This window comes from Prionailurus viverrinus, chromosome E2 (genome assembly GCF_022837055.1).
Source record: "Prionailurus viverrinus isolate Anna chromosome E2, UM_Priviv_1.0, whole genome shotgun sequence".
NCBI classification, from domain to species: Eukaryota; Metazoa; Chordata; class Mammalia; order Carnivora; family Felidae; genus Prionailurus; species Prionailurus viverrinus.
In genome coordinates, this window is record NC_062575.1 from 55,605,217 (window position 1) to 55,623,109 (window position 17,893).

Genomic DNA, 17,893 nt, shown 5'->3' on the forward strand with positions numbered 1-17,893 from the left:
GATTCCCCCGTCCTGGCCCTGGCTGTTGCTCCCCAAAGGTCAGCCTTAACTCAGCCCAGCCTCCAGGACTCCCTGCTCAGAAGACAGGAGCAGCTCAGCCAGCAGAGGGACCAGCTGGAACAGAGGCCCACAGAGCCTGTCCTGTCCTGGGGAGAGAAGGGGAAGTGTGGCTGGGGTTAAGTAAGAGTGAGGCAGAGATCCGAGCACAGAAGAGAACGTTACCAAATCTGTCCCTTCCCTTTTCCTCCATCTTCAGATCAGCCCTCTCCTACAGGCCCGCCACTGGCCACTGTGCGGACTTTGCCCAGCGTGGGCCAGACCAGCCTGCTGGGAGGACTTTTCTTGTATGAACACATCCGTCTTCTCAAAAACCCCATGCACTGGTTTGCTAGGATTATCACAACACAGTACCACCAAGAAGCTTTAGGGCAGGGCTGACCACCAGGAGCTTCTTACTAAAGGCAGGACTCAGAATGACCACTGAGGAATGGACAGGACCAGGCATTTGACATGCAAGACGGCCACACCCGCATCTGCCGAAAATGCCCACCCCTGTCCTCCTATGGGATTCTCCCCCAGACAAAGTATTGACTGTGATCCTTCCATGGGACTCCTGAGGAAACTGAGGCTTGGAGGCTGGGAGGGCCAGGCACACCTGGGCATTCTCCCTCAACATCATGCTGTGCTATCATCTTGCAGCAAATGCCCAATTCCCAGGCATGGCCTGGTGCATGCAACCCCAGGGAAGCCTGGGGCAGGGGGCTATGAGCTGATCAAGAAGCTCAAGATCCCCCTCGGAGTCCTGGTCCCGTCCACTCTGGCCATTCAGACCTGGGAACTCACCTCCTAGCTGCACAGAGCAATGGGGTTTCCTACAAACCCTGCCTGTGTTCTTACCAGCTCATGCTCTACCAACAGGAGCTCGCGTGGCCTGGAGTGTCTCTGTCTTTTTGGGTGTTAGGGAAGTTTTCAAGACCAGACACAAAGTCTGACACTCTCCCCTTTGACTCCACTCCCCTGAAAGGAGATGGTGATGATGCAGTTGTCATGTTCATTCATTCATTAATCATCATCTCCCTCACCTGGGGTGTGTGGGGGGGCGGGACTTGTCCCCGTCCTTCTTGCCTCAAGTTTCCCCTGCACAGAGTGGTTAAACCCCTTCCTGAGCCCCACAACTGGCAGGACTGACCCTCTGGGCTTCTAGAAGCTGTCATTGTCTGGGTAGTGCCTGCCTTCCTGGTGGGGACAGAGGGGCAGGAGGGACAGGCCACGGACAGGAACCGGGGCGGGGGGCAGTGGATTGCTGGAACCCCATCTGGAAAGTAGGAGTGGTTAATGTTTAAGGGTCACGCCACCTCCGAAAGCATGCTGGAGACAAGTTCCTCTTCTATGGGCAGTCACTTTTCAGACATCAGCCCTGGGCTTCCTATCGGGGCTTCCTCCCCGTCCTGTAACACCAAGGCACCATGACTCTTACCCCACAGATGCCACCTTTGCTGCTGCTGCTGCTGCTGCTGTGTGCAGGTGAGTGGGCCAAGGCGAGAGGACAGGGCCGGAGGCGAGAGGACCGGGCGGGCAGGGGCTGCCACTGACCCTTGATTCCCCACAGGGTCCCAGTCTCAGGATTCCAGATTTCAGCTGCAAGTGCAGACACCCATGATGGTGCAGGAGGGTCTATGTGCATTCGTGCCCTGCAGTTTCTCTTACCCCCCAGTCCAATACACTGAGGAGGACCCAACTCATGGCTACTGGTTCCGGGAAGGGACCAATACAGAGCAGGGTGCTCCAGTGGCCACAAACAACCCCAATCGTGAAGTGCAGCAGGAGACCCAAGGCCGTTTCCACCTCCCTGAAGACCTCGGGGACTACAACTGCTCCCTGGACATCAGAGACGCACAGAAAAGGGACTCGGGGACATACTTCTTTAGGGTGGAGAGAGGGTCTTATGTGAAATACAATTACATAGGGAGGAAATATTTCAAGAACTACCGGCTCTTCCTGCATGTGACAAGTAAGGAGTGGGGTCAAAGAGAGGACATGCATGGGTCCTGAGGGCCCCAGGGCAGGCCCGGGAGGGGACCCCCTGATTTCCATCCTGGCTGGGAGGAAACGGCTGGCCTGGTGTAGAGGCTGCTTCTGGGGGCACACGCAGGGCCTGGGTCTCTGTCTCTCTTTCTCCCTCAGCTCTCACACGGACACCTGACATCCACATCCAGGGGCCCCTAGAATCTGGCCAGCCCAAGAACATTACCTGTAGCGTGCCCTGGGCCTGTAAGAGGGGGACACCCCCGATCTTCTCTTGGATCGGGGATGCCCTCACCTCCCTGGGCCATGGGACACACTTCTCCTCGGTGCTCACCCTCACCCCGGGGCCCCAGGACCATGGCACCAACCTCACCTGTCGAGTGACCTTCCCTGGAGCTAACGTGAGCACAGAGAGGACCATCCAGCTCAACGTGTCCTGTGAGTGCCAGGCCAGGACACCAGGGTCCCTGAGGACAGTGGGTGCTGGGGGTGGGGGAGGCAGGGTCTAGAATTCTGGGGAGGAAGGAAAGGAAACACGCAACTCCACCCTTTTCCTATTTCTGTAGTTTCTGGGAGAATAGGGCCAACCCTCATCTTCCTGTCTCTGAAAACAATTATGTCTATCTGTCCAGATGCGCCCCAGAACCTGACCATCAGCGTTTTCCCGAGAGAAGGCACAGGTAGGACGCAACCTCTTCTCTCGGGCTTTGGCGGAAGGGGCGTCTGTCTCCACCCCTCAGAGCAGAGCTGGGGTTTTAGAACTCAGGTGGGAGAAAGGCTCAGGCCAGGTGTGGGTTAGCGGAGGTGGGACAGCACCCCCCCCCCACTGGATCCTCAGCTTACAAACTGGCTTCCTCCCACTCCTGACCTTGTTCCCAAGGGGTTTTGCACAACCTCCATGCCTAATGGATGTGCCACTCCCTGGTGCGAGGGCTGTGTCCTCCTCCCAAATCTCGCCCTGTTCCCTTAGGATCTGGACCCTGCCTATTCCTGCAGTTTCCTTCAACATTCACATGATATTCTTTAAAATAGTAAGCGTAAAGTGTGTTGGTCTGCTCAGGCAGCCAGAACAAAATACCACAGACTGAAGGACTTCAGCATCAGACATTTATTCCTCACATTTCTGGAGACTGGCAAATATAAGGTCAAGCTTCCAAGGTTCCAGCCAATATGGTTCCAGGGGAGAGCTCACTCCTGGTGAGAGGGTGGCTTTTCGGCCGTGTTTTCTCTAGCGCACCTGAGAGAAAGAATGCTTTCTGGGGCACCCGGGTGGTTCAGTCGGTTGGGTGTCCGACTTCGGCTCAGGTCATGATCTTGCAGTCGTGGGTTCAAGTCCTGCATCAGGATCTGTGCTGACAGCTCAGAGCCCGGAGCCTGCTTCGGATTCTATGTCTTCCTCTCTCTCTCTCTCTCTCTCTCTGCCCTTTCCCTGCTCATTCTCTCTCTCTCCCTTTCTCTCTCAGAAATAAATAAACATTAAAAAACTATTAAAAAAAAAAAGCAAGAAAGAAAGCTGTCTGGTGTCTCTTCTTATAAGAGCACTAACCCCATCCTGAGTGCCCTACTCTCATGATCTCATCTAACCCTATCACCTCCCAAAGGCCCATCCAAAGGGCTCCAAATACCACCGTATTGGGGGTTAGGGCTTGGACATTGAGCTTGAAGGGAACCCATTCCAGTCCCTGGCAAAACTGAATAAGAATAAAATACTGTTCAGCACCTGTGTATCTCCCCTCTTGGTTATCTTTCTAAACGTAATCTACGCATCTCCATTTAAAAACACACACATACATACATACACACCATATTGTATACGCTGCTCTACATCTTTATTATTTTTTTAAGGTTTTTATTCAAATTCCAGTTAGTTAACGTATAGCGTAATATTAGTTTCAAGTGTATGAAATAGTGATTCAACACTTGCATACATCGCCTGGTGCTCACAAGTGCCCTCCTTAATCCCCATCCCCTATTTCCCCATTGCCCACCTCCTCCCCTCCAGTAACCATCAGTTTGTTCTCTATAGCTAAGAATCTGTTTCTTGGTTTGTCTTTCTCTCTCTCTTTTTCCCCTTAGCTCGTTTGTTTTGCTTCTGAAATTCCACATATGAGTGAAATCACATGGTATTTGTCTTTCTCAAACTGACTTATTTCACTTGGCTATTATTTTTCATAGACTTTTCACCGTGGCATAATTTTAGGTTTATATAGTACACAGAGTTTCCATAAAGCCCTCACCTAGCTTTGCTTGTTGTTAAAAGTCTTACATCGCCGTGATGCATTTGTCCCAACTAAGTGATGTTAGTCCATGACTGTCTATGAGTACGTAGGAAACCTTCTTCATGCTTACTGATGACTCCATGGTCTTCTAATTCGAAGTATATTACAATGTAAAGTACTTCATTAGTCCCTATTGGTGGAAAGCCACGGTGTTTCCAGACTTTTGATAAGACAAATAATACTGCAACAAATAACTCGTAAAAACATTCCCCATATGTGTACATGTGTCTATAAGATAATTGTCTCAAGAAGAAAAGTCCCAGATCAAAGCGTGTGTTTGTAATTTCTACAGAAACTGCCAAATAATTTGGTATGGAAGTTGTTCTGTTTATAATCCCAAACTGCTGAACATTTTCATTTCATCCTTGCTGATATCTTACGTGAACTCACTGCCATTTTAATTTGAATGATCATTTTGTAAACAACGTTGTGTATGTTTCGTTACATTTAAGAATCATTTGTATTTCTTTGTGGACTTTTTCTTAGTGATTTGAAGAAGCTCTTTTTATATGAAGGAAATCAGTTGTATGTTAGTTGAAAGGATTTATTTGCAGCCTAATAATGGCCTCTTTGACTTAGCATGTGGTGACTTTGTTAGGCAAAAACATGTGTTTTTTTTTTTTTCTTTTGAGGGGAAGTGTTGCATTCATTGGTTTCCTGGAGTTGGCTTTCACTGGTAGGCGGGAGCCAATTGTGTCCATGCTTCCTCAACTCTGGGTTCAGTGACATCTAGTTGGGTGCTAGAAACTGGCCAGGAGGGATGTGTTTACACTAAGGAAATTGGCAAATGTCACAAGTCAGGGTTGGTTTTTTTTTTTTTCCCTCCCCTCTTCCCTCCCCAATGAGCTGGTTGTTAACCATTTACCAGTAATGTTGTGTGTACCAATATTTCCTTTCAAACCTCTGCCTTTCTGTCGTCTAATATTACTTTTTTAACCTCCAGAAGCCTCATATGTAAACACTCCCAAGCATACACATTCACTCAAGCCTTACAGGACTATTTGATTTTCCCTGATGTGCAGGGCCTTCTCACGCCCCAGCCGTAGCTGCATTTTCTGTGTCTGCCTCCCTCAATTGCTCTTCCTTACCAGCATCATCCTCCAGCCAGCTCCCAGCGCCTCTCCTGCTCTGCTGTAGGCTCTCCTCCTCAAGGAAGCCCTCCCTGCCCTGACAGTGTCACTGAACTCCCATCCTCAGGGCTCCCTCCGCACAACGGACCCCTGTCACAAAACACATCACAGTGATTTGGGGGCATCTCGCTCACAAGACTGTGAACTCTCAGACCCGGCTAAATGAGACGGGTCTTTGTGAACTTAGTGAAAGACAGAACGGCCAGGTTCTTAGAGGCAAATCTGGGATCTGCATTGGCACAGATGGCTGAGGTAGGTGGGTGAGAAACAAGGCAATTCAGACGAATACAAGAGGGATTCTTAGAAAGGCTGTAGTTCCCGCTCCCAGCTCTGTCCCCTTGGGCTGACCCCAAACGTAAGAGCCCATCATGCTGTGGAAGAGAAGAAACAGACTTAAATGATGTGAGGAAAAGAAAGAGACAGAGACACAGACACAGACACAGACAGAGATGGAGACAATACCCCTGGTGAGGGCCGGGGCTTAACTTGTTCTCTGTCTTGCCAGCACCTGAGGCTCTGGGCAATGGTTCATCTCTTCCAGTCCAGGAGGGCCAGTCCCTACACCTGGTCTGTGACAACAACAGTAACCCTCCTGCCAAGTTGAGCTGGACCCGGGGCAGCCTGACCCTGAAGCCCTCACAACCCTCAAATCCCGGGATCCTGCAACTGCCCTGGGTGGAACTGGGGGACCATGGGATATACGTCTGCCGAGCTCAGCACCCGCTGGGCTCCTTGGAAGCATCCCTGAGCCTCCTTGTGAAGAGTGAGTTGGAGCACACCTGGGAAGGATGCCTGGGTCCTGGGAGGTGGGGCTCCTCTGATTCCTCTCCTGTCGTCCTGCAGAACCCCCGAAGCTGTTTGGTCCCTCCTGCTCCTGGGAGGGTGAGGGGTTGCACTGCACCTGCTCTGCTCAATCCCAGCTGCCCCCCTCTCTGCACTGGCGGCTGGGGGATGGGCTGCTGGAGGGGAACCACAGCGATGCCTCCTTGACCGTCACCTCTAGCTCCGAGGGGCCCTGGGCAAACAGCAACCTGAGCTTCATGGAGCCGCTGGGCTCCAGCCTCAGACTCAGCTGTGAGGCCAGGAATGTGCATGGGGAACAGAGTGCCACCGTCCTGCTGTTGCCAGGTCAGGGGGCTGTGTCGGGGTGAGGGGAGGGTGATGCCTGGAGGAAGGAGGTGCACGAGGCAGGATCGAGCAGAGAAGTGCTTCTGACTCTGGGCCAAAGGGCGCCAGAGGTCCAAGTCACCGGAAGGTTGGTGGGGGAGGGGCTGGGGGAATAGGCGGCTGGGATCCCATAGAGGGACGGGGGGGGGGGGGGGGGGGGGGGACAGAGGAGCCAGTCCTGGATAGAAGTGGGCACAACCCGGGGTCATGGATTCCAGAAGGCTGGAGGCTTAGGTGCCTGCTTCATGGTGCTGGAGTTCACCCCGGGTGCCTTTTACCTGCAGGGAGACCAGGGCCCAGGACAGGTGTGCTTCAGGGGGCGATCGGGGGAGCTGGTGTCACGGCCCTGCTTGCTCTGTGTCTCTGCCTCATCATCTTCTTCGCGTGAGTGGTGGCCCCGGTTTGGGTGAGGGCCTCGCGAGTTTGGGTCAGGGAGGGGACTCAGAAAAATCTCCCAGACTCAAAGCCCAGAGCTGGAGGAGCGCAGCGGGTTGAAGCTGCATCAGGAATTCAGCCTCCTGACCCCTGGGCCAGTAGTCTGTTCCCCATATGGGGTGGGTGGTTGCTGTCTGCAAGGAGGGAAGATGTGTTCTCATTATGGTCCCTGCAGCCAGACAGTTCCGGGGTCCCAGCAGTGAGCCAGCCAGGCTGAAAGGCCCTGATCTCTCTCCTCAGAGTGAAGACCTACAGGCAGAAATCAACCGGGAAAGCAGTGCACAGGAACGACGTCCATCCCACATTGAATACAGTCTCCCAGGTGAGTGGCGTGGGCATCTTTCTATCCGGTGTCCTGGGCTGGGTCACGAGGTGGCTTACTCAGCATGCCAAAAGATGAGTCCCTCCCTGACCACCCTTCCCCCAACCAAATTTGGTCCTCTCTTGGGATTTCTGGCTGCTCTCATCTCAAAGACTGGAGAGACACGTTTTCCTCTCCCCTCTCCTCCATTTAGACCCTTCCCTGCCGAGCCCCCACTGTCTCCCTCTTGGGGCACTGGCCTCACTCTCCAAAACTCCACCTCTCCTCCCAAGCTTTGGGCAAGGAATTCCCAAACAGCTGTCACCCCTGTGCCTGCCCCCCACCACTGTCTAGATCAGCACAGTCCAACAAAAATATAATGTGAACCATGTGCATACCTTAAAAGTTACTAATGGCCACATTTAAAAGGTAGAGAGGGGCACCTGGGTGGCTCAGTCATTTAAGCATCCGACTTTGTCTCAGGCCACGAGCTCACAGTTCCTGCGTTCGAGTCCCATGTCGGGCTCTGTGCTGACAGCTCAGAGCCTGGATCCTGCTTCAGATTCTGTGTCTCCCTCTCCCTCTGACCTTCCCTCCTCGTGCTCTGTTTCTCTCTCTCTCTCTCTCTCTCTCTCTCTCTCTCAAAAATAAACACTAAAAAGTTTTAAATAGAGAGAAGCATGAGATCTATCTTAATATGTTTATTTAACTCAGTATATTCAAAATATTACTTCACCATCACATCATCAATAATCAATGTATAGGTTATTAATGAGATAGTTTGCATTCTTCTTTCTTCGTCTTCTTCTTCTTCTTCTAATTCTTCTTCTCCTTCCTTTGGTACCAAGTCTTTGAAATCCAAGGTTTATTTCACACTCATGGCACACCTCCATGAGGAATTGCCATGATTCACGTACTCAGTAGCCACATGTGGCTAGGAGTGACCATATTTTACACGTATTTTACACAATTTCCTTGGGCTGGTGTTCTGTGATCTGTCCCATGCCCTCAAAAGGAGCTCCCTATCCCCAGGCAGGACTCATTCTCTGTGACTTTGTGCGTTTGCATGCATGATTTCCTCTGTCCCTCCCCATTTGTACCAGCCAGACCCCTAATCGCCTTTCACACTCCAGTCTCAATATTCCCCTGCCTTATGCAGGGAAACTCATCATGCCTCCCTGTAATAACCGCAGGCCTGTCCCCAGCACCCTGTGAGCCTCTGGGTGGGGGCGAGGGGTGAGGCAGAGCTCCTACACGCCTCAGTGATTCTCACCCACACCCTTAGCACCCTTCTTCTGCCCACCAAATCACAATGTGCAATTAGATAATTTGCATGTGTGTGTGAGGGAGACAATGTGATACTGTCTCCTTGCTCTGATAGGCAAGGTCCTCTCTTGGGATTGTCTGTCTGAGGTCAGATAGGCTGTCTGAGGTCAGAGATGGTGTGTCCTAAAGAGTTTCTTGACCTTGCACACTCTGTCTATAAAATGGAATGACAACAGTTATATCATCCATAGGGGAGTGGTGGGGGGATTTGCAAGGAATCAATGCCATTATGATGAAAATTTGTTAAAGCTACAAATGAATGAGTGAGTGAGTGAGTGAATGAATGAATGCTCAGGAAATGGGCATGAAGTGGATAAATGGTTAAGTGTTCCCCAAGCCCCTACTTCCCTTCTCCAGACCCAAAGGCCAGCTCAAATGCCTTTCTTTCCTCCCACTCAGGATCACAGCCAGTCAGACAGCCGGTCAGACCCCCTTTCCCCAGCCGCAGCTGCCTTCCCCTCAGAGAAAGAGGGGAAGCTCCACTACGCCTCCCTCACATTCCATGGGCTGAGGCCACACAACTTTCAGGACCGGGAGACCACCGAGTATGCAGAGATCAAGACCCAGAAATGACAACCCCACCCACGGCCCCCCTCAGGAGCCCAGACAGGGCATCTCTGAGAAAATGCGTGTCAGGCACTGATGTTTTTTATTTTTATTTTAAAATTTTTTTAATGTTTATTTATTTATTGAGAGACAGAGAGAGAGCGAGAGAGAGCACAGATGAGCGGGGGAAGGGAAAAGAGAGAGGGAGACACAGAATCTGAATCAGGTTCCAGGGTCTGAGCTGTCAGCACAGAGCCCGACGCAGGCTCAAACCCATGAACCACAAGATCATGACCAGAGCCAAAGTCAGATGCTCAACCGATTGAGCCACCCAGGTGCCCCTAAATTTTTTTAATGTTTAATAATTTTGAAGGAGAGAGAGAGAGCATGGGCAGCGGAGGGGCAGAGAGAGAGGGAGACACAGAATCCAAAGCAGGGTCCAGGTTCTGAGCTGTCAGCACAGAGCCCGACATGGGGCTTGAACCCACAAACGGTGAGATCATGATCTGAGCTGAAGTTAGATTTTAACTGACAGAGCCACCCAGGCGCCTTGTAAATCTCTTTCTGCATGTAACTAACAGGAGAAGATATTTCCCAATACATGTACCTAACGAAGGATCCATCCACAGTATAAAAAGAATATATAGGGATCTTCCAAAAGTCAGTAAGAAAAAAGCAGACAACTCAATAAAAGGAAAGAAAGTCAAAAGGCCAATTAGCAGATAGAAAGGTGTTTAACTTCAGTAGCTGCCAAGGAAATGCAAATAAAACCCCCAATGCTGTGCCACAGCACAACAACCGCATTGGCTAAAATAATAACAATATCAAGAATATCAAGTGTTGGAGACATTACATTAAGGGAAATAAACCACCATCAAAAGACAAATACTGCATGATTCCAGTTATACAAAGTATCTAAAGTAATCAAATTCTTAGAAATTTGGGGAACCCCCAGGGAGGGGGAAATAGGAAGCTGCTATGTAATAGGTAGAGTTTTAATTCTGCAAGATGAAGATTTTCTAGAGATCAATGATGTGCATGCAGCTAGTACACTTAAAAATGTTTACGAGTGGGGCGCCTGGGTGGCTCAGTCGGTTAAGTGTCTGACTTTTGATTTCAGCTCAGGTCATGACCTCACAGATGTGGGATGGGGCCCCAGCTCCTAGCTGAGCATGGAGCCTGCTTAACATTCTCTCCCTCTCTCCCTCTCTCCGTCTTTCTCTCTCTCTCTCTCTCTGCCCCTCCCCCTCTTGCATGTGTGTGCTTTCTCTCTCTCTCTCTCTCTCTCTCTGTCTCTAAAAAAATGTTGAAGATGGTAGACATTTATGTTGTGTTGTTTTGGTTTGGTTTTTTACCACAATACAAATAAGTGATGTACATAGTGGTTACCAAAGAGCTGAGAGGTTGGGAGAGTGGGTGGACAGTTAGTATTTAATAGGCACAGAATTTCACTTAAAAAAGTTCTAGGGATGGATGGTGGGGATGGTTGCACAATGTGAATGTACTTAATGCCACTAATTGTACCTTTAAAACAGTATACTTTACCACAATAAACATTTTTTTTTTCCTTGGGGCACCTGGCTGGCTCAGTTGGAAGAGCATGAGGCTCTTGATCTCGGGATCGTGAGTTTGGGCTCTACGTTGGGTGTAGAGATTACTAAATAAATAAATAAACTTAAAAAAAATTTTTTTTTCTTGAAGAATACCAAGTGTGCTTCAGCAGCACATATACTAAAATTGGGAAGATCCAGAGAAGATTATTAGCATGGCCCCTGGACAAGAATAGCAAGTGTCGGTGAGGATGTGGAGAGGGTTACTGAAACTCTCATATATCGCTGGGCCAGGGTGGGGAGTGAGAATTGGTACAACCATTTGGAAAAATGTTTGTCACTCTCTACTAACACTGAGCACAGGAGCCAGTAATTTCACTGCAACGTGTGTATCCGACAGAGGGGCGCACAAACATTTCACCAAATGCGTGTGAGAAAGTTCATGGCAGCTGTGGTTGTAATGACTGAAAAATGGAACCTGTCCAAATGCCCACCAGCACTAAGACAGGTAGATAGTCGACAGAGTATCCATGCAGTGGAAGAAGGAAACGAGCAACCCATACAACAAGGGAGAATCTTAGAAACATAATGTGGAGTGGAAGAACCCAGACACAAGAGTCCCCACTACGTGACAGCCTTGTTATAAGGTTCAGAAACAGGCAAAACTAATCTTTGTTGTTAGAAGTCAAGATACTGGCTACTGTTGGGGGGCGGGGGTGGGTAGTGACTGGAAGGGGGCAGTGGGGGTGTCGTGAGGGCTCCAGGTAAGATCTGTGTCTTGATCTGGGTCCTAACTGCTCAGATGTGGTCACTCTGTGCAACATTTTTGAGTAACACACTGTGATTTGTGTCCTTTTCTACATGAATAGTACTCTTTAACAAAATTTGCATTAATCGTTCTTTCTTTCTTTCTTGAGAGGTAGAGACAAGTGAGTGGGGGAGGGAGGGAGGAAGGGAGAAAGAGAGAGAGAGAGAGAGAGAGAGAGAGAGAGAGAATCCCAAGCAGGTGCTGTGCTGCCAGCCCAGAACCCAACGTGGGGCTTGATCTCATGAAACCAAGAGATCATGACCTGAGCTGAAACCAAGAATCAGATGTTTACATGACTGAGCCACCCAGGTGCCCCTACGTTCACATTTTTTAAAAAGATTATCCTTGCAAATATCTAACTCTGATTTCTCCAGACTATAAGCTCCCCCAAGGCAAGGACAGCACTATGTCTGGCCCTATGTTTTCAGAGCCCAGCCATGGACATAGCACATGCAGTGGGCTCAGGAAAGCTCTGAAATGCTTTGCACTTGAGTGCAAGGGGATGATGTGCATAGGGCCTTCAACTTGTATTTCCAGCCCAAGGCTTTCTCCTAGACTCTAAATCCCTATGTTTTCCTGGACATCTCTCCCTGAAGGACCACAGGCTCCTCACTTTCAATGCATCCCAAACTGGCTCCGTGCCTTCCCTCAAGTCGGCTTCTCCCTTCAAATCTCCACCCAGGGTGTGGGAATGTCCATCCACTGGCATGGTGCCTGCTATCTCTTCAAGGAGAGCCTCATACCCCTGTGCCTGTATTAGCTGCAACTTCCCACCAGGGCACAACTTCTGATCTGGCCCTCAGTGGGATCTTGCAAAACAGACCTCTTCCCCTTCTCCACACTCACAGGCCCCAATCTAGGATCTTCTCTGCCTGTTCCTTTAAGAGGCCACTGTCTGAACCACTTCTTGAATCTGGTGAGTCCATATCCTCTCCTCCCCCATTGGAGGCTATGAGGTCCCCTTGGCCAGGGTATAAAGTGTCCCTAAGGCCCACTAGTACTCAAGGCCCAACTTCCAGCATGAAACCTTCTTACACCCCTTCCTGCTATCTTGGAGAAGATTCTGGAACTCCCTCCTCTGGAACCCCAGAAACCCTGTTCATCTCTCCACCATAGTTTAATCACAGGATCTAGAGACCGTCTCAGTGGTCTTTATGAAGGTGGTAGGGGAAAGCAGTTGAATGTTTAAGGCCCTTCATAACAGCCAAAAGGTAGAAGCAACCCAAATGTCCATCAATGGATGAATGGGTGAACAAAATGTGGTCTATCCATGTAATGGAATTTTATTCAGCCATAAAAAGGACCGAAGCCCTGATACATACAACATGCATGAACTTCAAAAATACGTTAAATGAAATACACCAGACACAAAGGTCACATATTATATTATTCCATTTATATGAAATATACAAAATAGGTAAATTCATAGAGACAGAGAGCAGATGAGGGACTGCCAGGGGCTGTGGAAAGGGGGGGAGGGAGAATGACTGCTTTAATGGGTATAAGGGTTTCTTTTTGGGGTGATAAAAATGTTCTGGAACCAGATAGAGGCAGAGGTTACACAACATTGTGAATGTACCAAACGCCACTGAATCATTCACTTTAAAATCATTAATTTTGGGGTTCCTGGGTGGCTCTGTCGGTAAAGTGCCCAAATTCAGCTCAGGTCATGATCTCACGGTTCATGAGATCAAGCCCCACATTGGGCTCTCTGCTGTCACAGAGTCCACTTTGGATCCTCTGCCCCCCTCTTTGTCTGCCCCTCCCCTGATCTCTCTCTGTCTCTCTCAAAAGAGATATTTTTAAAATGAATTAATTTTAAATTTTGTTAATTTTATGTTACATGAATTTCCCCTTGACTAAAAAAAATAGTTTATGTTCTTCAGTCATTCTGCTGGGATTCGAATGCCCACTTCACCATTTGACCTCTTGCTGTTTCCCCTTGCTCCTCCATCAAGTGAGGATAACAATACTCCCTAGCTCACTGCATTTGAGAATGCAGGCAATTAATGAGCACAGGGTGGCATTGTGCCCAGTGTGTGGTGAGCAGCCTCGGGAGCCTGGTCAAAGTCCACTCAGCCAAGGGCCAAACGCTGCCCAGTAATCATTCCGCTGGCTACACATCTCTAGGCTTCAACCTGTGTAGACATGTGATGTCAGATTCTCCGCCCACACCCGGATCCAGCAGGCAACCCTGTGGTTCCAGAGAAAGGCAAGTGAGCAAAGAAGTGTAAGGCTTATTTCAAGTCTTCATTGCCAGGATTTAGTTTCACTTCCACCTCTCTCAGTGACCATTTCCATGAGTCACCAAGTTCCCAGTTTGTCCCCTCCTCTGCATGCCCAGATCAGATCTCACTTGACTTCTCTCCCCAACCCCCGGACCATTGAAACAGCCAGTTCCCCAGCCTCTGGGTTCCCCATCAGCACATCTGTCCCTAACTTGCTAACTTCCTTGCCCCTCTCCCTCCAGATGGTGTCCACTCCAATGAGGGCTGCTCAAGAATTTCCACAATCCCACAGTCACCTGCCTCACCCTTTTCCCTCAGCCACCACCCCTCACACATATTGGCCACATCCTTGCCACTTCCTGAACATCCCCAGTCCCTTGTGCTCTCCATGCTTTATTCACATGGTTCCACCTCACTGTGATATTGTCCCCTTTCTCCATCTTCACAGTGCGCACTTACCCTTTGAGATCTGGCTCAAATACCACTTCCTCAGACAAGCTGCATTTCCTACCTGAGCCCCACCCCCAACCCTGCATTCTCCCATGGGTTGGGTTAGGGCATTGCTAACCAACCTCAGCACTATTGATATGTGGGCATTAGGAGATGAATCATTCTTCATTGTGTGGGAGGGCAGGGGGCTGTCCTGTGCATTGTAGGATGTTAAGCAGCAGCCCTAGTCTCTATCCACATGATGCCAGGGGCTTCCCACACCTATTTTTGACAACCAAAAATGTCTCCAGACATTTCAAAATGTCCATGGCGAGGGTGCACAAATGTGCTCAGTTGAGAACCACTGGGTTAGGGTTGAGCTCCTATGCACTCACACATGCAGAATGACCGACAACTTTCCCCAGTTCTTCTTTTCAAGGTGACCGCAGACACTGCTTGACTCCTGGCCAGTTACAAAGCAATTAAGTACATTTCCGCAGCTTTACATCACATTCACAAGGGGAACCTTGGGAAATCCTTGCTTTTCTCTCCATTTCTTTGTTCCCTACACTTTTGCTGCATGCCCATTATATGATGGGAACACTTCTTCCAAGAGGAAGAAGATACATACAGTTCCTGCCTCAGAAAAGCTCAAGTTCAGGGTTTGGGGAAGAGACATAAATATGCAACCTATTAAAACACAGTGTGGGGGCTCCTGGGTGGCTCAGGTTTTCAGTGTCCAACTTTGACTTAGGTCATGATCTTCTGAGTTTGAGCACCACATCAGGATCTGCAATGACAGAGTGGAGCCTGCTTGGGACTCTGTCTGTCCGTCTGTGTGTGTGTGTGTGTGTGTGTGTGCCTCTCTCCCACTTATAGGCACACACACTCTCTCTCAAAATGAATAAATAAACTTAAAAAAAAACCACAGTGTGATGAGGCTCGTATAAAGATGGACGTGGGATATTAAACAGATAAGCAGAGCCCATGGTCTGAGGACCCAAGGGCAAAAGCTCTGACCTCTGCCTCAGGGGTGGGAAAAGGGTTAGAAAAAGCTTTCCAAGTGCGGGTGGGTGGCTCAGTCAGTTAAATGTCCAACTCTCAATTTTGGCTCAGGTCATAATCTCACAGTTCATGGGTTCAAGCCCTGTATCGGGCTCTGCGCTGATGGTGCAGAGCCTACTTGGGACTCTCTCTCTCTCTCTCTCTCTCTCTCTGCCCCTCCCCCACTCATGCTGTCTTTCTCTCTCTCCCAAAATAAATAAACTTTATTTATTTAAGAAAAGAAAAAAAAGAAAAAAAAGAGAAAGCTTTTCAGAGGAAACCACTTTTAAGCCACACCTTGAAGGGCAAGCAAGAGTTGGCCAAGCAGAGAAGAGGAAAAGCAGCCCGGGGAGTGATAACATCAGGCACAAGGAAGTGGGAGATGACCTGGTAGCTTTTGGGCAAGAGCAGACAGTCTGCACTAGCTGTAACCTGGGGTGAAAGAGACAAGATTAACTTCCTCCCCAAAACTCTGGCTGGAGTCTGCTCTCCAAGGGCCCTGTCTCCAGGCTGAGGAGGCTGGACTTCATCCTTCAGTCTGCCACATTAAAAAAAAAAAAAAAAAAAAGAACCTGGATTTAGACAAAGCAAGACTTTGTTCAAAAGGATTATTGTCATAAGAAAAGGAGACTGTTGCAAAAAGGGAAGGACTCCTCTTGCTACAAAACTAGTATGAATGAATCTGAAAAGATGGAAATGATGCAAAGCATCTTTTCTGATCACTGTGGAGCAAAACTAGAAATTGATGATAAGAAGGAAAACTGGAAAACTCACAAATATGTGGAAATCAAAACAACATGCTCCTAAGCAACCATTTGATCAATGAAGAAATCACAAGGAAAACCAGAAAATACTGCAGACAAATGAAAACTAAAATACAGCCTGCCAAAATTCATGGGATGCAGTGAAAGCAGTGCTCAGAGAGAAATATAAAGCTGTAAATGCTTATGTTAAAAAGGAAGAAGGATTTCAAATAAACTGCCTAACTTCACATATTAAGGAAGACAAAGAAAAATGGACTAAGCCCCAAGCTAGCAGAAGGAACAAAATAATAAAAATTATAATGGAGATGATGAAATAGAATAACAATAAAGAAAATCAACAAGACCAAAAGTTGGTTCTTTGAAGAGATCAACAAAATTGGCCAACTTTTAGCTAGATCAACTAAGAAATATTTTTAAAAGATTATGAGAGAGTACTATGATCAATTGTACGCCAACAAACTGGGTAACCTAGGTAAATGAACACGTTCCTAGAAACACACAATCTAGCAGGACTCAATCAGAAAGAAAAAATCTGATAGACCTATAACTAGTAAGATTGAATCAGGAATCAAAAACCTTCCAACAAAGAGAATCTCAGGACCACATGGTTTCATGGGTGAGTTCTAACAAACATTTAAAGAAGAATTAGGGGCACCTGGCTTGCTCAGTTGGTAGAGCGTGTGGCTCTTGATCTCAGGGTTGCAAGGTCAAGCCCTACATTGGCTGTAGAGATTACTTAAAAATAAAATCTTTAGAAAAACATAATAAATAAAGAATTAATACCACCCCTTCTCAAACTCTTCCAAAAAATCAGAGGAGGGAACACTTCCTAACTCATTCTACAAAGCCAGACAAAGACACTACAAGAAAATGAAACTACAGACCAATTTTAGATATGGCACCAAAACTCAGGCAACAAAGTAGATAAATTGGACTTCATGAGAATTGAAAATTTTCGTGCATCTACTGACACTTTTGACATTGTGAAAAAGCCATCCACAGAATGGAAAAAAACATTTGCAAGTCAGATATCTGATAAAGGATTAACAGATAATAAAAGAAGGTCCTGCAACTCAACAACAAATACGATAACTCTATTTATTTACTTTTATTTATTTTACATTTATGTATTTTTGAAAGACAGAGTGAGACATAGCATGAGTGGAGGAGGGGCAGAGAGAGGAGACACATAATCTGAAGCAGGCCCCAGGCTCTGAGCAAGCGTTCAGCACAGAGCTGGATGGGGGCTCCAACCCACGCACCGTGAGATCCTGACCTGAGCCAAAGTCGGACACTTAACGGACTGAGCCACCCAGGCGCCCCAGCTCTTTTAAAAATTTTTTTTAATGTTTTTATTTATTTTTGAGAGACAGAGACAGCACGAAAGCAGGTGAGGGGCAGAGAGACAGGGAGACAGAGAATCCCAAGCAGGCTCCCGTTGCCAACACAGAGCCACAGACAGGGCTGTAACCCACCCACTAACCGTGAGATCATGACCAGTAGAAATCAAGAGTAGGAGGCTCAACCGGCTGAGCCACCCAGGCAGTCCTAAAAAAAAAAAAAAAAAAAAAAAAAAAAAAGATTTTATTTTTAGGTAATATCTACCCCCAGCGTGGGGCTCCAACTCACACCCTCTAGATCAAGAGTGGATGCTCCACCTGTCTGAGCCAATCAGGCAACCCGTGAAAATGTTTAATGGCTAAGAAAGTGTTTCATGAATGCAACAAGGAGCTTGAGCCAGCAGAATCAGGCAGAGTAGAAGAGTTTTCATTAGCATCATGAAGAAAGGCCTCTCTAAAAGGAAAAACGGGCACCCACATTCCCACCACAACCGGTTCAAGTCCTCAAGACTGTTTATGGG

The 17,893-nt window shown here is 48.2% G+C and overlaps 1 protein-coding gene and 1 non-coding gene across 5 annotated transcripts; both read left to right on the forward strand.

Annotated features, from left to right (window-relative positions):
• Positions 1-1,397: 1,397 nt before the first annotated feature.
• Positions 1,398-9,419, forward strand: LOC125152943 (sialic acid-binding Ig-like lectin 5). Of its 4 annotated transcripts, none has more exons than XM_047835616.1 (9): positions 1,398-1,524; positions 1,610-2,011; positions 2,185-2,463; positions 2,658-2,705; positions 5,940-6,197; positions 6,278-6,562; positions 6,886-6,985; positions 7,277-7,358; positions 9,063-9,419. In XM_047835616.1, the coding sequence occupies exons 1-9, from the start codon at positions 1,467-1,469 to the stop codon at positions 9,234-9,236; spliced, it is 1,686 nt and encodes a 561-aa protein (XP_047691572.1). In that variant the 5' UTR covers positions 1,398-1,466; the 3' UTR covers positions 9,237-9,419. The 4 variants fall into 4 exon arrangements, with proteins under 4 accessions (XP_047691572.1, XP_047691573.1, XP_047691574.1 ...); XM_047835617.1 differs by having other exon boundaries at positions 5,976-6,197; XM_047835618.1 differs by lacking the exon at positions 2,185-2,463.
• Positions 9,420-10,920: 1,501 nt separating this feature from the next.
• On the forward strand, positions 10,921-11,027 carry LOC125153871 (U6 spliceosomal RNA). Its single transcript, XR_007147612.1, has one exon. It is a non-coding gene; the product is annotated as a U6 spliceosomal RNA (small nuclear RNA).
• Positions 11,028-17,893: the final 6,866 nt, after the last annotated feature.